This window comes from Fistularia commersonii, chromosome 21, assembly GCF_037954325.1.
Source record: "Fistularia commersonii isolate RoL2024-O1a breed Wild chromosome 21, RoL_Fcom_v1.0, whole genome shotgun sequence".
In the NCBI taxonomy this organism is placed as follows: domain Eukaryota; kingdom Metazoa; phylum Chordata; class Actinopteri; order Syngnathiformes; family Fistulariidae; genus Fistularia; species Fistularia commersonii.
The window spans coordinates 5,614,060-5,631,120 of record NC_141304.1 but is presented as its reverse complement, the minus strand read 5'-3'; the positions used below and the strand labels follow the sequence as shown (position 1 = coordinate 5,631,120).

General features: G+C 41.7%; 1 protein-coding gene across 3 annotated transcripts in view; it reads left to right on the top strand.

Moving 5' to 3' along the window:
* LOC147222154 (semaphorin-3F-like) overlaps window positions 1–17,061 on the top strand; it is a 59,435-nt gene that overhangs the window by 22,543 nt on the left and 19,831 nt on the right. For all 3 annotated transcript variants that reach the window (XM_086167856.1, XM_086167855.1, XM_086167854.1), the window contains exons 3-5: window positions 15,340–15,500; window positions 15,862–15,924; window positions 16,378–16,497. In XM_086167856.1, coding sequence (XP_086023982.1) covers window positions 15,340–15,500; window positions 15,862–15,924; window positions 16,378–16,497 — 344 coding nt within the window. The remainder of the gene's footprint in view (window positions 1–15,339; window positions 15,501–15,861; window positions 15,925–16,377; window positions 16,498–17,061) is intronic.

Sequence of the window (17,061 nt, the reverse complement as noted above, 5' to 3'; positions counted from 1 at the left end):
GAAAGTGTTCAAACAAATCTAGCAGCTGTATGACTCTGAGAGGGAAGTAACACAGCTCATGCTGAAAACAGACAGATGTGTTTTCTACACTTATCTATTGGTCTTTGTCATTGATTGATGGGAAAATAATCAAGTGTTTGAAGCTTAAGGTCACATGCATTGATTTATTCATCAAACAAACTCAATTTATTGCCATGACTCTCATGTCAAATGTTGTAAACTGATGAAAATTGTGATTGATTTTTAATTAATTACTAAATTACATCAAGTCCAACGTTAGTCAAGAACAGTTCATTATTAGGACTTTCCCTTTGCTGTTTGAAGTGAAACCACATTTTCTAACTCAATGTCAACACAGTATTTCTAATCTCAAATATTTATATCGTAGTTATTTATGAACTCCCACACCGCACGCTTTACAAATCAAAGCTCTGCAGTGTTTGTATGATGTATTAAGTTGTAACTCTTGTTTCCTCCATTTGGACTCTTGAACTCCCAATGCCATGCTTCGTCCCTCTCACTCACTCCCTGTTGTGATCTATTGCAATGCCAGTTCTTTTAGAAATGTCTGCATTTGGATTCATTTCATAAGTTATTGGGGAGTCCTTTGTCAGCTTTGAATGTTTGGGGTCAAAACTGGGCTACCATGAGCTCAGAAGAGTTATGGATGTGCGAAGTTCAAGTTTGTTTTTGAGATGATAGAAGAATGTAGTCTTTCATACCACTCAAAAAAAAAAAAAAAAAAAAAAAAAAAACAGAGTAAGTTGTGAGAAGAAATTTCGGCTTTTCAAGTAAGAGGGCAAGTGTTCATCAAAAATACATAAATACCTCTGTTTTTTTTTTTTTTTTTTTTTTGCTTTTTTGCTTTGGGCCACCTGACTTTAGAGTTACAGCACTGGAAAGCAGCAGCGCTGACCTCTACGTGCACTCAGTCTCTTGGAGAGATTGCACTTTGTGACAGCTCATGATGCTGCCCCATTAACTAAGATAAGGCAGGCAAGGATTGAACGGGGCAGATCAATGAGTCATTACTCGGAGTGCAGTATTCTGGCCGCAAATGCTGCCAGAGTTGGATGCTTATAGCCAAGGCTTAGCCTCGGTGTCGACCGGCAATCACCTTCTCGCTTGCAACCAGTTTGCAGTGAGATAGTCCTGTTGGGGGAAAAAAAAAAAAAAAAAAATGCAGGATTTTCTCTGGATTAACATTTGATTCCATCAGAAATGCTATCCAAGAATAATGACACAGGGCATCAAAATTTTCACCCGATTGCCAGAGAAGGCATCAGACTCATTGGCTCAACGTGGTTAACTTTAATTGACATTTATGGATTCTGCGTTCCCTGCTGAGTGTGATGGCTTCCCTTCAACCTATTCTTTGATCGCCAGCGAAAAGATAATTTATCACCATCATAAAAGGGGAATGATTGGTAAAAGTGAGACTTAACAGGTGTTTTCACACTGTTAGAGTAATGGTTGAAGTGCTTGAAAGGATAATAGAAATTTTTGAAACAGTCTTAGTTTCGTGGCTTTGGTTGCGACCCCTGAAAATTCTGATAATATTTTTTTCTGCAGTAATTATGGTAGAATACTGAAAAGAAAAATTATAACAACATTAAACAGGAAATTTGTTCAAAACCATGGAAGCTCTTTTTGTGATAGGGAGATGTTTACCAAGAAGGATTTTTTTCTGGAATATCTTTTTATAAGAAAGTCAACCAGAAACCAACGTTACTATTTGATTGATGTTGTGAAAGCCCTGAATTGCACCATAGCAGATCATTTTTGCTTTAGCCTCTCAAAGAAATGTGTTTGCAAAAATGTCCCCCATCAACCAGCTGCAGGCTTTTTATTTAAATGTCATATCACAGAAACGACTGTTCAATCAGTGGTTATACTATACGGCGTGATTAATATTTTCTTGTGTCTAGCCAATGTTCGGGTCCAAAAAGCTTTTTCGACATGGGGGGCAGTAATTTGGGCGGCAGGTAGAGAGACGGAGTGAAGGAGGCAAAAAATAAAGCTTTTTATGGGATTTGTTTGTTCAATCCGATGGGTTGTTTTTCAGATCCATCCCTCGTCACATTCTACTGCAAAGGCATCTTGTTTAAGGTGCCCTCCTCCCTGAGGCGCAACATGTCCCCTTAATAGCCTCTCATCTGTGTTACTCCGAATGCATTTTAGCTGATATTGATCAAACTTGAAAGAGGAGCCCTTAAGTGAGTGTGTAAAATGTCCTGGTAATCAATGATTGACAGTTGTTATTTCGCTCATCAAGGTCACTTTGCCAATTTAAAAGTGTAGCTGAACAGCAGGGGAACCAAGTGATGGACAAGAGAGAAGGTTTATCTTGTCCCTAGCTTCCAAGGGGGGGGGGGTTAATTCATAAAAATGACTTTCCGTCACATTTGTGCGTCAAAAACAGGTCAGACCGAACAAAAAATCAGTTTTTGCCACAAGCAGATGCTGCAGCGTCATGCTTCTTTTGTCCGCTTATACAGCCTGGCCAGGTAGCTTGAACCTTTAACACACAGAAACGCCATAACCATCAACGTTCCTCCCTGTCTCGATTAACCCTGATTTGTTTACGAAATGTTTTTGACAAGCGCAAGGAAGTCCTACCATGTTGTCAGCATCGTTCTTCATCACTTATGAGGCTCTTAATGAAATTAAGTGAGTATTTCCTCTGGGTCAGCAAATAGAAGATGGAGACATGCAGCAAATTTATCTCAGTCAAGTTCCTGTCTCTTTTTATTAATTCGTATGGTGGATAATGTGGACACAAAGCAAAGGCCCACCCAAAATTTAGCGAGCGTATTGTATGGCTTATGAAGGAATGACTTTATTATTTTACATTTTATGGTCAGGCAAAAAGATGCAACAGTGTGGGGTCTTGGAGGAAGAGAATGAAGATGCTTTGGCTTGGTGTGGCTCCTTTCTCTCCAAGGGCTGAGGCCGAGGTCGATGCTGCCAAAGGCAACATCTCCATATTTCAACTCAGAGGACCCGCTAAGAAACGTTCGCATGCGTTTCTTTTGCATTCTTTTTCCATCTTTCATCTGCATTCTAATTCACCCCCTCTGTTAGATGTCCCAATTGCAAGCGCAAATGCACGCTTTATTGCATTTCCATGATTGCCAGAGTGAAACTTATCTAGCTTTGTTACATTGTTTCACAGCGTGATAGCATTGTGTCACCGGACAAAGAAAACGATATCCTTTTTCAACTAAATCTTACTGTTTTTGTCATCAATTCACACTATAATGTAGCTTGTTAACTAAAAAAACAACTTCAGAGTTTAAAGCTTTAAACATTAAATGGAAATGTGTAATTTATACAAGGCCAAACATATTGGATGTATATGCAAATGGCCAGGTGTCCCATTTTTATCATCATTTGGAATTTTTTCTTCTTTATCTGAAGCAGTTCCAATAATATCAAAAATGTCTAAAGATGCAGTGAGTCAGAATAAATTATTTGCAAAAACACAAAACTGGTGTCCTACAATGAGGATTTTGGTATTTAATTGTAATCATATTATGATGGGAATTCTGGTTTATTTTTAAAATAAATTAAATTATCTGCAAAACTATTAGCAAAGGAAAACATCATTGCTTTTTGTGTATTTTCCCGTTTTTCTCGTGATATGTAATGATGATCACTTCAAATTCCTGCTGTTGCCTTCTGTCTGAGCTTCATGTCATAGTCTTGCTGTGTACAAGCTACTTAACTGAAGTGCGTGTGTGTTTTTGCATGCCATCCATATTATCTGTGCATGTGTGAGGGACAGAAGGATGAGGCCTGTGAAGGCATGTCATCAGCCCAAAGCACACACACACATCTCTCGCACCCATTCTGTCAGCCTCCGTAGTTATCAGGCTGCTTTTATCAACCTGTTAGCTGCAAAGAGATTACTGGTGACAAACTGGGATAGCTAAATCGGCTTGGCAAACTCAATGACCCTGCAACCCTCCGCACCCCCCCCCCCCCCCCCCTTATCTCCTTAACACCACCTTATATGGGCATAGTCTTCCAAAATAAGTTACGACAGATAAACCACTTACAAACTATGGACGACTAAATAAAAACATCGACTGATCGATCAGGATCAGTTACATCAGTTCACATTTTTCATTCACTGGCGGTTGTAATAGTAGATAAGAATGATCTCAGCGGTTGCAAAACAAAATGAAAAAAAAAACATTGTTCATTGAAATTATGAATGGATCACAAATCAATCTTATGTATTGACTTACATCCCACCTTTTTTTTACCTCAAAAGATCTATTTATTTTTTTTAAGTTTTGCAAAATATACCAATACTGCGCAGTGTTTTATTTGTCAAAAACTGGTCAAAAGAGATGTGTTTCGAAACTAATGTGGTCAGCTGGGGACAACCAATCCCACCGGGATGATTACTCCCCATTATCTCGTTCTGCGTCGGAAAGAGGATAAGAGTGCCGAGCCTTAGAAGGCTCTTTAAAACAATCGCGATCTGCGAACGGTAGGCTTAAACCATCAGAGATCATAATGGAATTGGTACTTTTTGTTCTGGTGACCTCAACCTAGGGCTTCCCTCGGCACTCACAGATCCGCGTGGGTTTTAAGGGTTTAGAGGTGTGACCCTTAATTCCCACGGGAGCGTGTTGTTGGCAATGCTGGCCATTCTGGACTAACCCCAGCTGACGGGTCCAGGGAGGTAACGGCAGCCGAAAACACGGAGCTGTTTTTAATCGCCCTCATTTCAGATGAATGCCTTTTGAATAGTGAAAATAAGTGATGAGGCAAAATGAAAGGACTGTGTTGACATACACATAGAAGAATGGGATTTGCTCTCTAATCCTACTTCCTGTCCCCGAGGCCTGGGAATCAAGCATCGGAACTGTACTGTTCTGCCACAGTTCAAAGAGGGGATGAATAAAAGAGGGGGTCATCAGCCCTCCTGCTTTCGTCAGCATCTCCTGCCTCGCAGCAACTGTGATGATTGACGGGCGGGCAGAAAATCTCGATGTAATAAATTACAACTAAAGAAAGCCTCCTCAAATTACACCGGCCCAAACAAATGCTATTCCTCCATTGTAACAGGAAGATGACCACTGAGGTGGCATCTCATGCATATATCCAGGAAGAGGGATCAGCGGGAGTCTGGTGGGAGGAAGAAACCTGGAGCAGAGCCACAATGGCTGCTGTCACAATCTACCCTGCTTGTCTGTCATTCTCAGGAAGGGGTTGGAACAACTGGACTCCCACACTGAGACCCCACACTTCTTCAACAAACAAGGCATTCATAACAGTGGAACCCGGTGACTTCTATCAAACGCAGTTGTTTTGCCGTATCCCGTCTCGTAAATCTCCGATCGAATTGTCAGGATATACCTGGGAGACCCGCGGCTGGATTATCTTACTCAGACTCTACTAAACGGCGCCTGCCACGGTTTTCTCCACGGCCATTTCATGTTGCCAAGAAGACCTTAGCTGATAGAAATAAAATAACTTTACTCCCTTCGGATGGAAATTGCAAGGAAATAAGCAGCCGCAAGACTGCAGAGGAGGGAGTCTAGTTTACCAGAACACAGCATGGAAAACCTTTTGCACGAGGTAAATAAACAAAAGGAAAATTGAAAACTTCAACTGGAGATCAGCCAGTGACACATGAAAGCTGCTTTTCCTTTTCGTCTGGTATAAGTTTTAATAACCAAAAGTATCTCATTGATCGAAATGCATTTTCTATAATGGAGGAATGCTATTGTTAATAATGAGTAAATAATTTAATGGAAACCCCTGAGCTCTCACAGGACTCCATTTGCTTGAGCCTTTATTACAAAACAGACATTTAGCAGTTTTTCAATGTCTGTCAGATGTGCTTTTGTTCTGTTTTCGGTTAAGCCTGACTGCAGTATTTTGTTAAACATTCCCATGGAGCTTCTCAAATTTTTTACATGCATTTAATCTGATTGACAAAAAGAGAGATCTATCTGTGTAACATCGAGGAAGTTGCGGTCTCTTCGACGCCTTTTCTTAGCAGAACCTGAGCTCTCCATGTGTCCACTACATGGGGATTACTCTCTGGCATGACACAGAGACACGCCGAGTTAAGATAAGCGAGGCTAAAAGGTAACCGTGCTCTTAAAGGCCGGGTTTTTATCTTCTGTTTGTATCTAATCACGGTTTTTCTCCTGCATTTCGGTGAAAGCGCCATTTATCTTCTGCAACACCTATACATCACTAGCACTAAAATCAATGTACCTTGATAACTGTCCTCAGTAAACCAGGCAGTATGCAGGACACTGGGACTTTACATATATGATATAACCTGGTTTGCGTTGCTCATGAGATAGTCATTGTCTCTGTGCATGTGGATTTTATCTGAGCTGACAGTGTGTGAAGCTACCATTTCGAGACTCGCATGACACACACACATCCTTTAACACTATCCTTTCACCATTGTTGGACGTAGCTCATTGCCACTCTGGGAAGGCCATCCAGTAATGCCACTTTACCTCAGGCAATCCCTATTTCCTGATTCCAGTGAGGCTGAAGAGAGATAACCCTGACCCTGAGCTAATCTGAGATTAAACCAGAACATAAAGCGCTGCCATGCTGCGGTGACCTCTGATCTTCTTGTGTCTTCTGGCACTGGTTGCAGAAACCCTACTGACTAGCCCTCGCAAGAGCGGATATGTTATTCATAGTAGTAGTAGCCGGTTAAGGGACGCCACTGTTTGTCATCAATCAAACAGTTTTTCTCGACAGATTCCGCAACTAATGGTTTGGTTGACGTTGTCATGTGACAGCTGAGTCGCACGAGCGCGTGGAGGCTGCAGAGGGTTTGCATAAATTGACATACGGCATGGGAATAGGGCATTGTGTGTCATATTGTTGCCGGAGATTGTCAGTAAAACATGTAAGTTAAAATACAGCCATGTTTGTGCAGATGTGTGCGATTAGATTGAGATTCCTCCGGGAGGATCCCCTTCCCTACTAGTTTTCCATATTTCACATCCTCCTCAGCTGATCTGCACTGTTTTGCATGACAGCTTTAAGAGGAGAAGGTACTCGTGTGTTTAGATGGGAGCTCCAAAATGTCCAAATATGAACTCCAAATGTATCATACTTGCAGTAAAACCTAATGAAAGTCCATATCTAAAATAATGGATGGAGTCATTACCCTTTTCTTTTGTTCTGTTTCACAGCATTCTCACAGAAGCTACACCAATTGACATGAAAATGGAAATAAATGTCCCTATATTCTCAATTCCCTCACCCTGTCTGCCTGTCCATCAGCAGGCTGGGCTTGGCAGGCATCAGGAGAGGGGCTTAGATGATAGGAGCCAGAGGCCCAGTGATAAGGCCATCTCTCCGCATGAGAGCTCATCAGAGCTGACAGCGAATACAAATTGGTGCCATTAGCAAAAGGGGGTAGAGCGGGTGGAGGAGGGGTGGGGTACTAGAATGACTCCTAATTATAGAGCGGGCGAGCCCCCCCAGGTCGGAAGGGGAGCAACAGGGCGCAGGAGGTGTGGTGGAAACGAGGGAGCGATGGTGGAAAACAGGCAGGTCTCACAGACACGGAGCATCAAGGTGCTGAGGTTAGGAGTGGTGGTTAATGATGTGTGATGTGGTTGCACTTTAACAGCGTATCCATTAAGAAGGATCACTTGTAACATGTGTTGAGACAAGAGCGGGTCACTTCGGCTCCCCGGGGAGAGAGCTCACAGCAACGGGATACAAACAACACAATATACATAACCGCAACCTCACGTTGTTGTGGTTTAAGTGCTACCCGATGGAGAGGCAAAGCAAAGCCATCGGAGGCTTCCGTTCGAAATGACGATTTTACCGAGTTAATTTTTTTTAGAGGGATTACAGTGTCACGAAACATTGTTTATCAATTTATCACGAATTATTTTCCTCTATCAGACAAATGCAGGGTTTTGCGATTAACTTTGCCTGCACTGAAAAGCTCATCTAATGTAATTTTTCATTATTATCTCCACATGTATCTGTAAACAGCCACATGTAACCAAGCCGTTCTGGTCCAGTGAAGCCCCGCAATATGAATGCATTCAGTATTTCACAGCAGGTTCAAACATTATGTTTTCTTCCTTGAAATACAAAAATTCTTGAAAGAAAATTTGACTGCACACACACACACACACAGATGCATACACACACAAACACGATCAGCCACATCACTGACTGCTCATAGAATATCACCATCTCTCTGTGGATAAGAATCTTTGACAGTTGCAGTCGGGTAGCCCTTGTCTTTGCGTCCGCTGTCCTTGTTTGTGTGTAATCTGCCGAGCGATGCATCCGTCCTACCTGATGTGACTTAGTGGCCGAACTCCTGAACGCGCTTATCATCTACCATCATGTTGAGTCACCAAGTGGTGGCAAGCAGCTGCAGTGTTCGCATGCTGGTATCGTACCTTTTCATTTACCTGCACAGCTTAACCACAAACCCAATAATAACGTCATCTCCTGTAATAACACAGGCATTCCTTAACAACTGTGTCACTTCTTTAATGGGTTTGAAGCCTGCAGTCCACACAAACCCAGATAGTTCATGTAAATGTTTGACGCGGGGACAAGACGTGTTCAAAAGGAGCTGTTGAAAGAGCATCGTGAGCCCAAAAAGGTTTTATTCAGTGGGCATTCTGGTGCCCGGGTAGTTGCACGTGTGCCTCTTTCAGATCTCAAGCGCTCACACACTTCACCAAATACCTTAATCTTCATCTCCATGTCAATCCAAGCGCTGTTTGTTTTTAGATATTTCCTTATTCTGCTAACACGAGGAATCACTTTTAGAAGGTTGCTCAATCAACATGATGTAATGTGACAATAAACACATGAGGTTGTTACTTTTCAATTGTATAAATGCAAATTATTGTGTAAAGCTGTAGAATAGAAAGGGAAATATAGTGCGATATAATCCAAAAAAAATACTCCCATAGTTGTTCGTTATACCATGAAAGTCGATTAGGATTTTTCCGCCTCAGCCCGGATTTGCAGCTGAACAATAAGAGTTATTTAAGCACTGTGTCCTGAAACAGATCAGTCACTCAGGAGTTTGAGTTCAGTGACTCAGAGACTGAAAAGAGATCAGACCAGAAGGGGAGATGGTTTTGAAATTATGTTTGGAAATGCGTTAAGGGAAATTTGAGGGGATCAGTCCCCAGCTGCTGTGGTCTTCTTCACACAATGCTCAGTTACATTTCTAGGGGGGTGTTGCATGTCAAGTTGTATTACCTAAAGCATTGATTCAACATAGAGCTATAAATCAAGTTCAAGGTGGAAATCTACTTTCTATGGTTATGTGATTGCTAGTCGCTGTAGCTTGCTTCTTCTAGCTTCATTCACTGCCATATGTATTGTTGTTATGTTACATTTACATTACATTACAGTCATTTGGCAGACGCTTTTATCCAAAGCGACTTACAAAAAGTGCAACTCAGTCACCAAAGATCCAAACTACCAGTAGTCGGAAGTCAGCAGTGACCACTCTACCAAATAGCCATCTCAAGACCAAGTACATACATACATTAATTTCTTCTTTTTTTTTTTGCCGGGGGCTAAATGCGATTAGTGTACTAATGTACGCATGTATCTACTTTCGTGGCTGGTTGCTGGTGGATAAAAAATGCAGGTCAGTTTGCACCTCTTTGTCGTAACATGACATCGCTGTCTCCTATTCTATTAACTTTTAGTCGCTGCATTAAAACATTTTTACATAACATCTACTTTCTTGTCCTTAATGATATGAAATGGTATTCCTTTATAATAATAGCATTCCAGCTCTTTCGGACAGCATTCTTGACAAGGTCTTCTTTTCAGCTGTGAGAGCATGCAACCTGTCCCACCCCGTCTTAAACACCCTAATTATCACTCCCGCCATTCTGTTGTGTGATCTAACACACCGGTTTTTGACAAGTTGGAAACTGCCTCAGGATACCTCCGAGCTAGAGCAGCTTGTACCTGATGTGCTTGGGGGTCTAACAGGATATTTATATCACATTCACATACCAAATCAAACCACATGAAACACCATTGTAATGTCGTGTTAATTCCGTTCCGTGGGTAGATGTCGTGGACAGTCTCTAGTTATCAGCTACATTTTCCACAAAGCACAAATCCGCACGCCTGCGAATTAGCAGGTGACACACTCGGCTCCTAATCGCTCAACGCTGCCCTCCTGTTCAATGTCAAAGAAACAGACCGCAGACTTTTGTCTCATCCCTGTACCATCCCCGATTCTGTTACAGTCAAGAAGGGAAACCTTCAAGCAGAAACATGCTCTGCTGTGTCACTGGCAGCAGCTTGGGCTTTTAATTTACCCCTTTGAATTTAGAGAAGTATGTAGTGAGGTGCAACACTCACATTAGTGTCATATAGCGAAGCGTGAGCTACAGTGCCAGCGATGTATTTACTCCCCTTTAACCCTCTGTCTCGTTCTATCCAAGTCTTGCTTAAGAACACAGTCCAGAGTTATTCCACGTTGATTCTTGTATGTTTGCCAGGAAAGTTATGAGAAGGCTAAGCTGTGCGCTGTTCGGTCATGCCGAATGCAGCAATCAATCCTTAATGAGAGGAAGTTCTCGGGTTACTAAAGCACACCGCTTCGTTTCAGGCATTATGTTGAATATGATATATAAAATCCTGTTTTTTTTCATCTCTCTGATGTGACAACATGGAGGGAAGTCGTGTCATATGAGACAGCATTAGCCGTATGTGTTTCTTTTTGCTGGAGAGTGTTCTGCATGAAGTATACCTCTCCTGTCCAAACACATTTCCAAAGTAAACTCACCCTGTTGGCTATTAATTTAAAATGAGGAGATATGCTATAACTTGTAGACCTGCAGCCTCGGAGATCAGCGTCAGCAGCCAAATATTCTCTCAGGAGGAGAAGGGCCTGCCCGGTTTGACACCGAGACGTATCACCCCTCTTTTTTCTTCACACCATTTACTGGTCAAGCTTACAAAATTACATTTTTATTCATAACGGCCTGCAAAAGGTGCAATAAGATGACTATAATGGAGATTAAGAGACTTAATGCAGTGCAGATGTTATCATGCACCTGCATGCAGTATATATACGTGGACCTCGATGAAGACCTGTCAGCCATATAATTGGAGTTCATTTAATTTAGCAGAATATTAAATGTCACGTGCAGAATGAATTACTTAATATCATTGTGTGCCATGTTAAGATCGATGCATGCGAGCTTCATTAAGTCTCACAGGGTATTTAACATGGCTTTTGCAGTACACAGTATACGCCAGTTGTTTTGTTTTAATTCTTTGTCATAAAATCATATTGTAACACAATGCAGTCCAACCCAATACCACTCAGCTCTTTTCTTACACACCAAAATATCCTCTTGTGCAGCCAAAAAGCATCGGTGATGAGTTGAAATCACTAGTTTGCTTCAGTCGCCACCTCAACATGTTATGAGAGAGGGGGAGTATGTGTTTGAAAATTAAAAAGAAATGCATATAAATATATCTGTATAAATAAAAAATAAAAAAAAAACATTGCATCACTGTTTTAGTGGATGAAAAAACATGAATGAGTTGAAGAAAAGACATTAAGTGCAAGGATCTGGTTCCTTCACTGGCTTACTTTCACCTCTAATAGAGCCTTTGCATTCCCTGGTGGGGATGTGGTGTGTTAACGTAACAAAGCTCCTGCTGTGTGTGTGCAGACCCCCCAGAGTGAACGTCAACCATACATAAAGTAATGGGCTACTATATTGGTTTATCTGGCTCTAACACGCACACACACACAGGAACAGACTGCCCCCAGCCTCCTGCTCACGGGATAAGTCTGCATTTGCAAAAAATGTTGTCAGCTCAGATATGGCTGACAAAGAGCACAGTCATTTTGCTGAGTACTTTTCCATTCAGTCTCCACTAGGGGTTTGTAGTTGCAAAGTTGTATATTGCAGAAAAAGCAAAGGCTCGATTATGGCATTTAACATACTTCATATCATATCATATTGGTCATATCATAGTTCCTCGGCAAAATAAATGACAAATGTTGCCCGGCCAAGTATCTTGGCAAACACAGGATTTCTTTAGATGTATATTGTGTTCTGAATGGCCTCCGAAAACACAGTTGAACAGCATTGAAAATAAAAAAAAAATGAAATAATGAAATTAAAAATCATCAAAAAAGTTTGTGCGTGTGTGTGTGTGTGTGTGTGTGTAACATTAGCAGTAACAGTGCAGCTCTGACAGTCGAGCCATATGCTCACAATAGGTTTGGCACCAGTAGTGCCACTTGAGATAAATACGTTTCCATATATTTCCGAGTCTCTCTTTCTCTCTCTTTCAACACACAAATGCATACACTAACACTCACAGAGACACACAGACACACATGTACTGCTTGTGTATTAGAGTGCAATCAGTGTAATTTTCTGCCATTCCAAAGTAGGCATGAAAAGAAGCATTCTTCCGCATCTTTCTTTATGGAACACAGAGCAGCACCTGTAAGTCTGTATGTGACGGGCTGTTGGCCTTGCATTGATCTCAGCTCAGAGACCTGCTGGGCTTTTTACCCACAGTTGGTTTGACCTCTGGTGCAGCCTAGCTGCCAAGCTCATGCTGCTGCAATTATTTCCTCCTTATCAAGAATTCATTTGAGCTCCGTTGGCCTCTCACCCTGCAAGGTGGAGGTTGACATTGAGACTGATCAGAGAAAAGCAGACAGAACAACAGGGAGGGAATGTTCTCTAGTTCTCTGGAATGCCTGCACGATTTTCCGACAAATTTCCCGGTTCCTTTTCCTCAAATTGTAATGACAAGTTTCGTTGATTAATATGGTATTTGGGGTCAAGCATTAAGTCCCATTTTGCAAAGTAGTGTAACACTTATCTAATTGCCATGTTTTACCTGACGAGGTCTTGTTTCTGTCCCGTAACTTTGGGCTACATTGAAGCGCTTCCTAATCAACGGACATCCTCTACATCAGCGGAAGAGTGTTTTCTCTCACATGTGCAGAATTGTTTAAATTGGCTTCATCTACAATGTTCAAGACCGCTGAAATTCTCCTGTCAAAAATCTTGGTAAATGATCTTTGCTTTGTAGCACAGCCATTTTGTGTCATTCTTTTCTTCTCCAAAATAGTAAGTATTATTTTTTCCTGATCATTTTACTGGTTATACATCGAATGTTACTTGAGTTCAAAACGGCAACAAACTCCAAACAAATAGTCTCAACGTGTTCTTGAGCAAGGCATTTGCATCAGACCATCTGTGTAACTGCATGTTTAGATGGGAGTATCAATGGATGAGTGATGTTGTATAGCACTTTGAGGACCATTTACGGTAGAGAATGAACTATACAGGCGGCCTATTTCTATTTACAAGCGGTTTGGACATATGAGGTGACACATTGTAATTCCAGATGTCAACTGACATTCATAGAGGTGTCCACTAGTGATTGGATCAGCGAGGACAGATGTTTAAGTCACTTCTGAATTGGGACGGAGATGTTTTTTACAGATTTACTCAGGCTCTGAGTCATTCACTGCCATGAATAAACAGTTTCCTAAAAGTTACTTTTCCTCGACAACAACGTCTCACACCCCTTTGTGGTATAGTCACTTTCAAATTATATATTTAGATTGTAAGACAGTTTTGGCATGCAGCATAGTACCTTTAGACCACTGCATTATTTAACCATAGCAAGCTTGGATTACACGTTTGTTTATATCGCCATGTGTAGGTCTCCGTAGTGTGAGTCGTTGCTATGTACTGGTTTCATTCCCTCCTCGGCTGAAAGACGGTCTCATGTAGCTCTGGCTTAACAACAAACACAGAAGAGTTGCTGATAGGCAGCTTCAGAAGTTCTTTTGCTGGCTCTTGGTATGTGTGTACATTTACAATGTGTGTGGGTGCACGCATGTGTGTTGGTACTTGTGTGTGTGTGTGTGTTGTTTTCTTATTCACACACATACATAAACAGAGCAGATTGCAAGAGTGTATGGGGACTCATCATTCAACTTAAGTCTCCAAGTCAAATAATCACAGGGTCTGACCACATGTTGCAGCCCCTCTGCGAAAAAGCTCTGACAGCTGTCAGTCAGTCTGCTTGCCTGTAAACATTTCTATGGTGGACATGGTCAGTAAATCAAACCATACAAATATATCAAATTTAATGTTACTCGTCTTTGCTTATTGATATAACCCTATATTAAATTTACATTTGGCTGGAAAGATAAGTACTATCAGATTCCTCGGAGGGTCAGTTAAAAAGGGTCTTTAGAGGGTGTTTATTTTAAGGCCCACGGGTGGACATGTTGATGGCTTTGCGTGCCTCAATATCTTGAGCTCTTCTGCAAAAGCACCTTCACAACCTCGTTTAACCACAGACATGCTGAAAAATATTATACCCATATAGCTTACAAAAAACAGATTATTTATGTACCCTTTAACTGCTTTAATTGCTTTAACATGTCCCACAAACCCCACATTGACCTTATTTCAGGTTTCCTTGCTTCACTTATACTCAGCTGGATTTTCATAGTGAAATACAGCCTACAGCAATATGTCGTTTATCCTTTCCTTCCTTTACCACATTTCGGCCACTTAATCAGCACAAAGGGGTTCAAGGTATCTCTAAACTGTTGGTCCTGTTTGAGATTTTATGTGATCTTGTGTGTTTTCTTGCTGTTTGAGTGGAACCTCCGTATTGTCCAACAGTATGTGAATACTACCCTCTAATGCCTCTCCCCTATAGATTGCGGAGAAGTGTGTTTGTCTATGGCGTGGTAGCGGGCCTGTCTTAGCAGTGGCCTCTTTGCCCTCCTTGTGCAGCGTTGCTGAACCCAGAGGAACGTATCAAACAAACAAGCGTCTGAGCTGTAGGAGGATTGGGTTACTCTTGACATGAGAGGACATGTCCATCGCATAATGCTTAAAAAAAAAAGGTCCTCTATATCCCTCTGGATATGATGTCCGATGAAGAATTGAGAAAAGGGAAATTTACACTCACCGTGAAACCACTTGCGTGTTTTGGGTTGTTTTTTTTTCACTCCACCAAACTTCTGCTATCCCCTCTGATGTCATGAATAGTCATTTATGAAAGACCCTCTTGATCTTTTGATCCACTGTGGTGGTATTAAGCTATCAACACAAAGTGACAGATACTCACTAGCACTTGTCTCTAATGTGCGGTGTTAAATTACAACAATGTTACTCCAAAACCATCAGATAAGCTCTTATGGGTATCCAGGATTGGCTTGAGGAATGTGAATGTTGTGCGTACATGTGTGCAAATATATGCATGTGCATCGCGACTGTTGTTGACATCTATATGACGTCTGTTTCAATGCAGAGCTGAGGTCGACTGGTACCGCGCATCACTTTGCCTACCTCCTCAATACGTCTGACTTTCGAATCCTGCGTATGGATGAGGACCACGACCGCATGTACATTGGCAGCAAGGACCACATACTGTCTCTTGACCTCCATGACATCAACAAGGACCCACATATTGTAAGATCATTTATATGCTTCACCTGCACCGTGTTTGATCCACGATTTACCTTTCCTCTTAGCTACTACGCCGGGATCTTTACCTCAGCTCCCACAAAAGTTGCCCCCAGGTCAAAATGTTCTGTTCTATTGCCCCAGCAGCAGGCATGGAGGTTAGCTCACATGCTATTTTTGTTGGAGAGGGCTCTTTCTGGTGTTGGGTCGTTAAAACACCATAATTTGGTTATGACAATTCCAAAAGGACCAATATTAGCCTTGTTGGATACCCCTTTTCCCATTCACTGAAGAAATCTCATAAAACACAGCGATGTATAACGGGCCGGGTCGTAACTATAAAATGTCCTCTTTTCACTCTTCGCAGATCCACTGGCCGGTATCTGAACGAAGAAGGATGGAGTGCCTTGTGAGCGGGAAGGACGCCAATGTAAGTATGTTTGTTGACAGCGCGTAGAGCTTTTGCGGCAGAGTCATTCGGTTAAGGTGATTTCCATTTGCTAGATAGACGGTCATTTTTTTATACATGTATTTTTTGAACAAAAGCAAAGCCCAGTACTATTGGTTATAGCCCAATGAAAAGTTAAAATGTCCCTCACCTGTGGATTTGGCTCTATAAAATTCTGGTTCCCTTCTGTCTAGCCGTGGAGACAGGAATTGACCGGAGAAGCCGGGTTTATGTTACCGACCTCAACACTGCCACTGGCTGAGTTTAATATATTATCCAGTTTTTAGAAACACTGTATAGACTGTGTATTTTCAAATGGGGATAACTTAGCTTTCGGCATGCTATAAGAGTGTGTATGTGCTAATAAAAATGTCTATGAACAACGTTTTCTATGGTACGACGAAGAAAATTTGACTCAAGACTTTGTGTCTTTAGGAGGAGTGTGCAAATTTCATCCGTCTCATTGAGCCATGGAACCGGACTCAACTGTATGTTTGCGGCACAGGAGCTTACAATCCAGTCTGCACCTTTGTCAACAGAGGACGCAAACCTCAGGTTAGAAAGTGACTTGAAGGATTTACAGACTAAGGGGATCTCTCAATAGCACATAACCTAGCGGAAATGAAAAGCTTCAACCTATTTGCTTGCCGTGGCAGGACCTTTCTGTTTTTTTCCCTCGTCATGACATTCAAACTTTTAGTCCACCTTATGTTAGGCTACCTTTGTGATGCTTTTTCCTCCATCATTAAGCCTGTCTGTGGTACCATGTGTCTTAGAAGAGGCAACACTGCTTTACCGGTGCACAGCTGTTGTCCCCAGTGAGCTGTTAAAGCAACTCTGTTTAGTCTCAGCCTTTAATGGGACCTCTTGAATTTCCCAAACGGAGCCAGGCATTACAGTCTGGCTATAGTCTCCTTTAACACCTCACTCTTATTTAAATATCGCACTGTTTCCCCTAATGATGACCAGGGGATTTTTATAGGAGAAAATAGAAAAAGTAAATGTGTAAATAAGGAGTGAAATTAACTCTAGAGTCCACCCTGGAGATCGCAAACAGCGCAGAGAACTTGCTTTGCAGGCACGGCTTGCATGAGTCCCTGGTTGCATCCATTTCCGGCA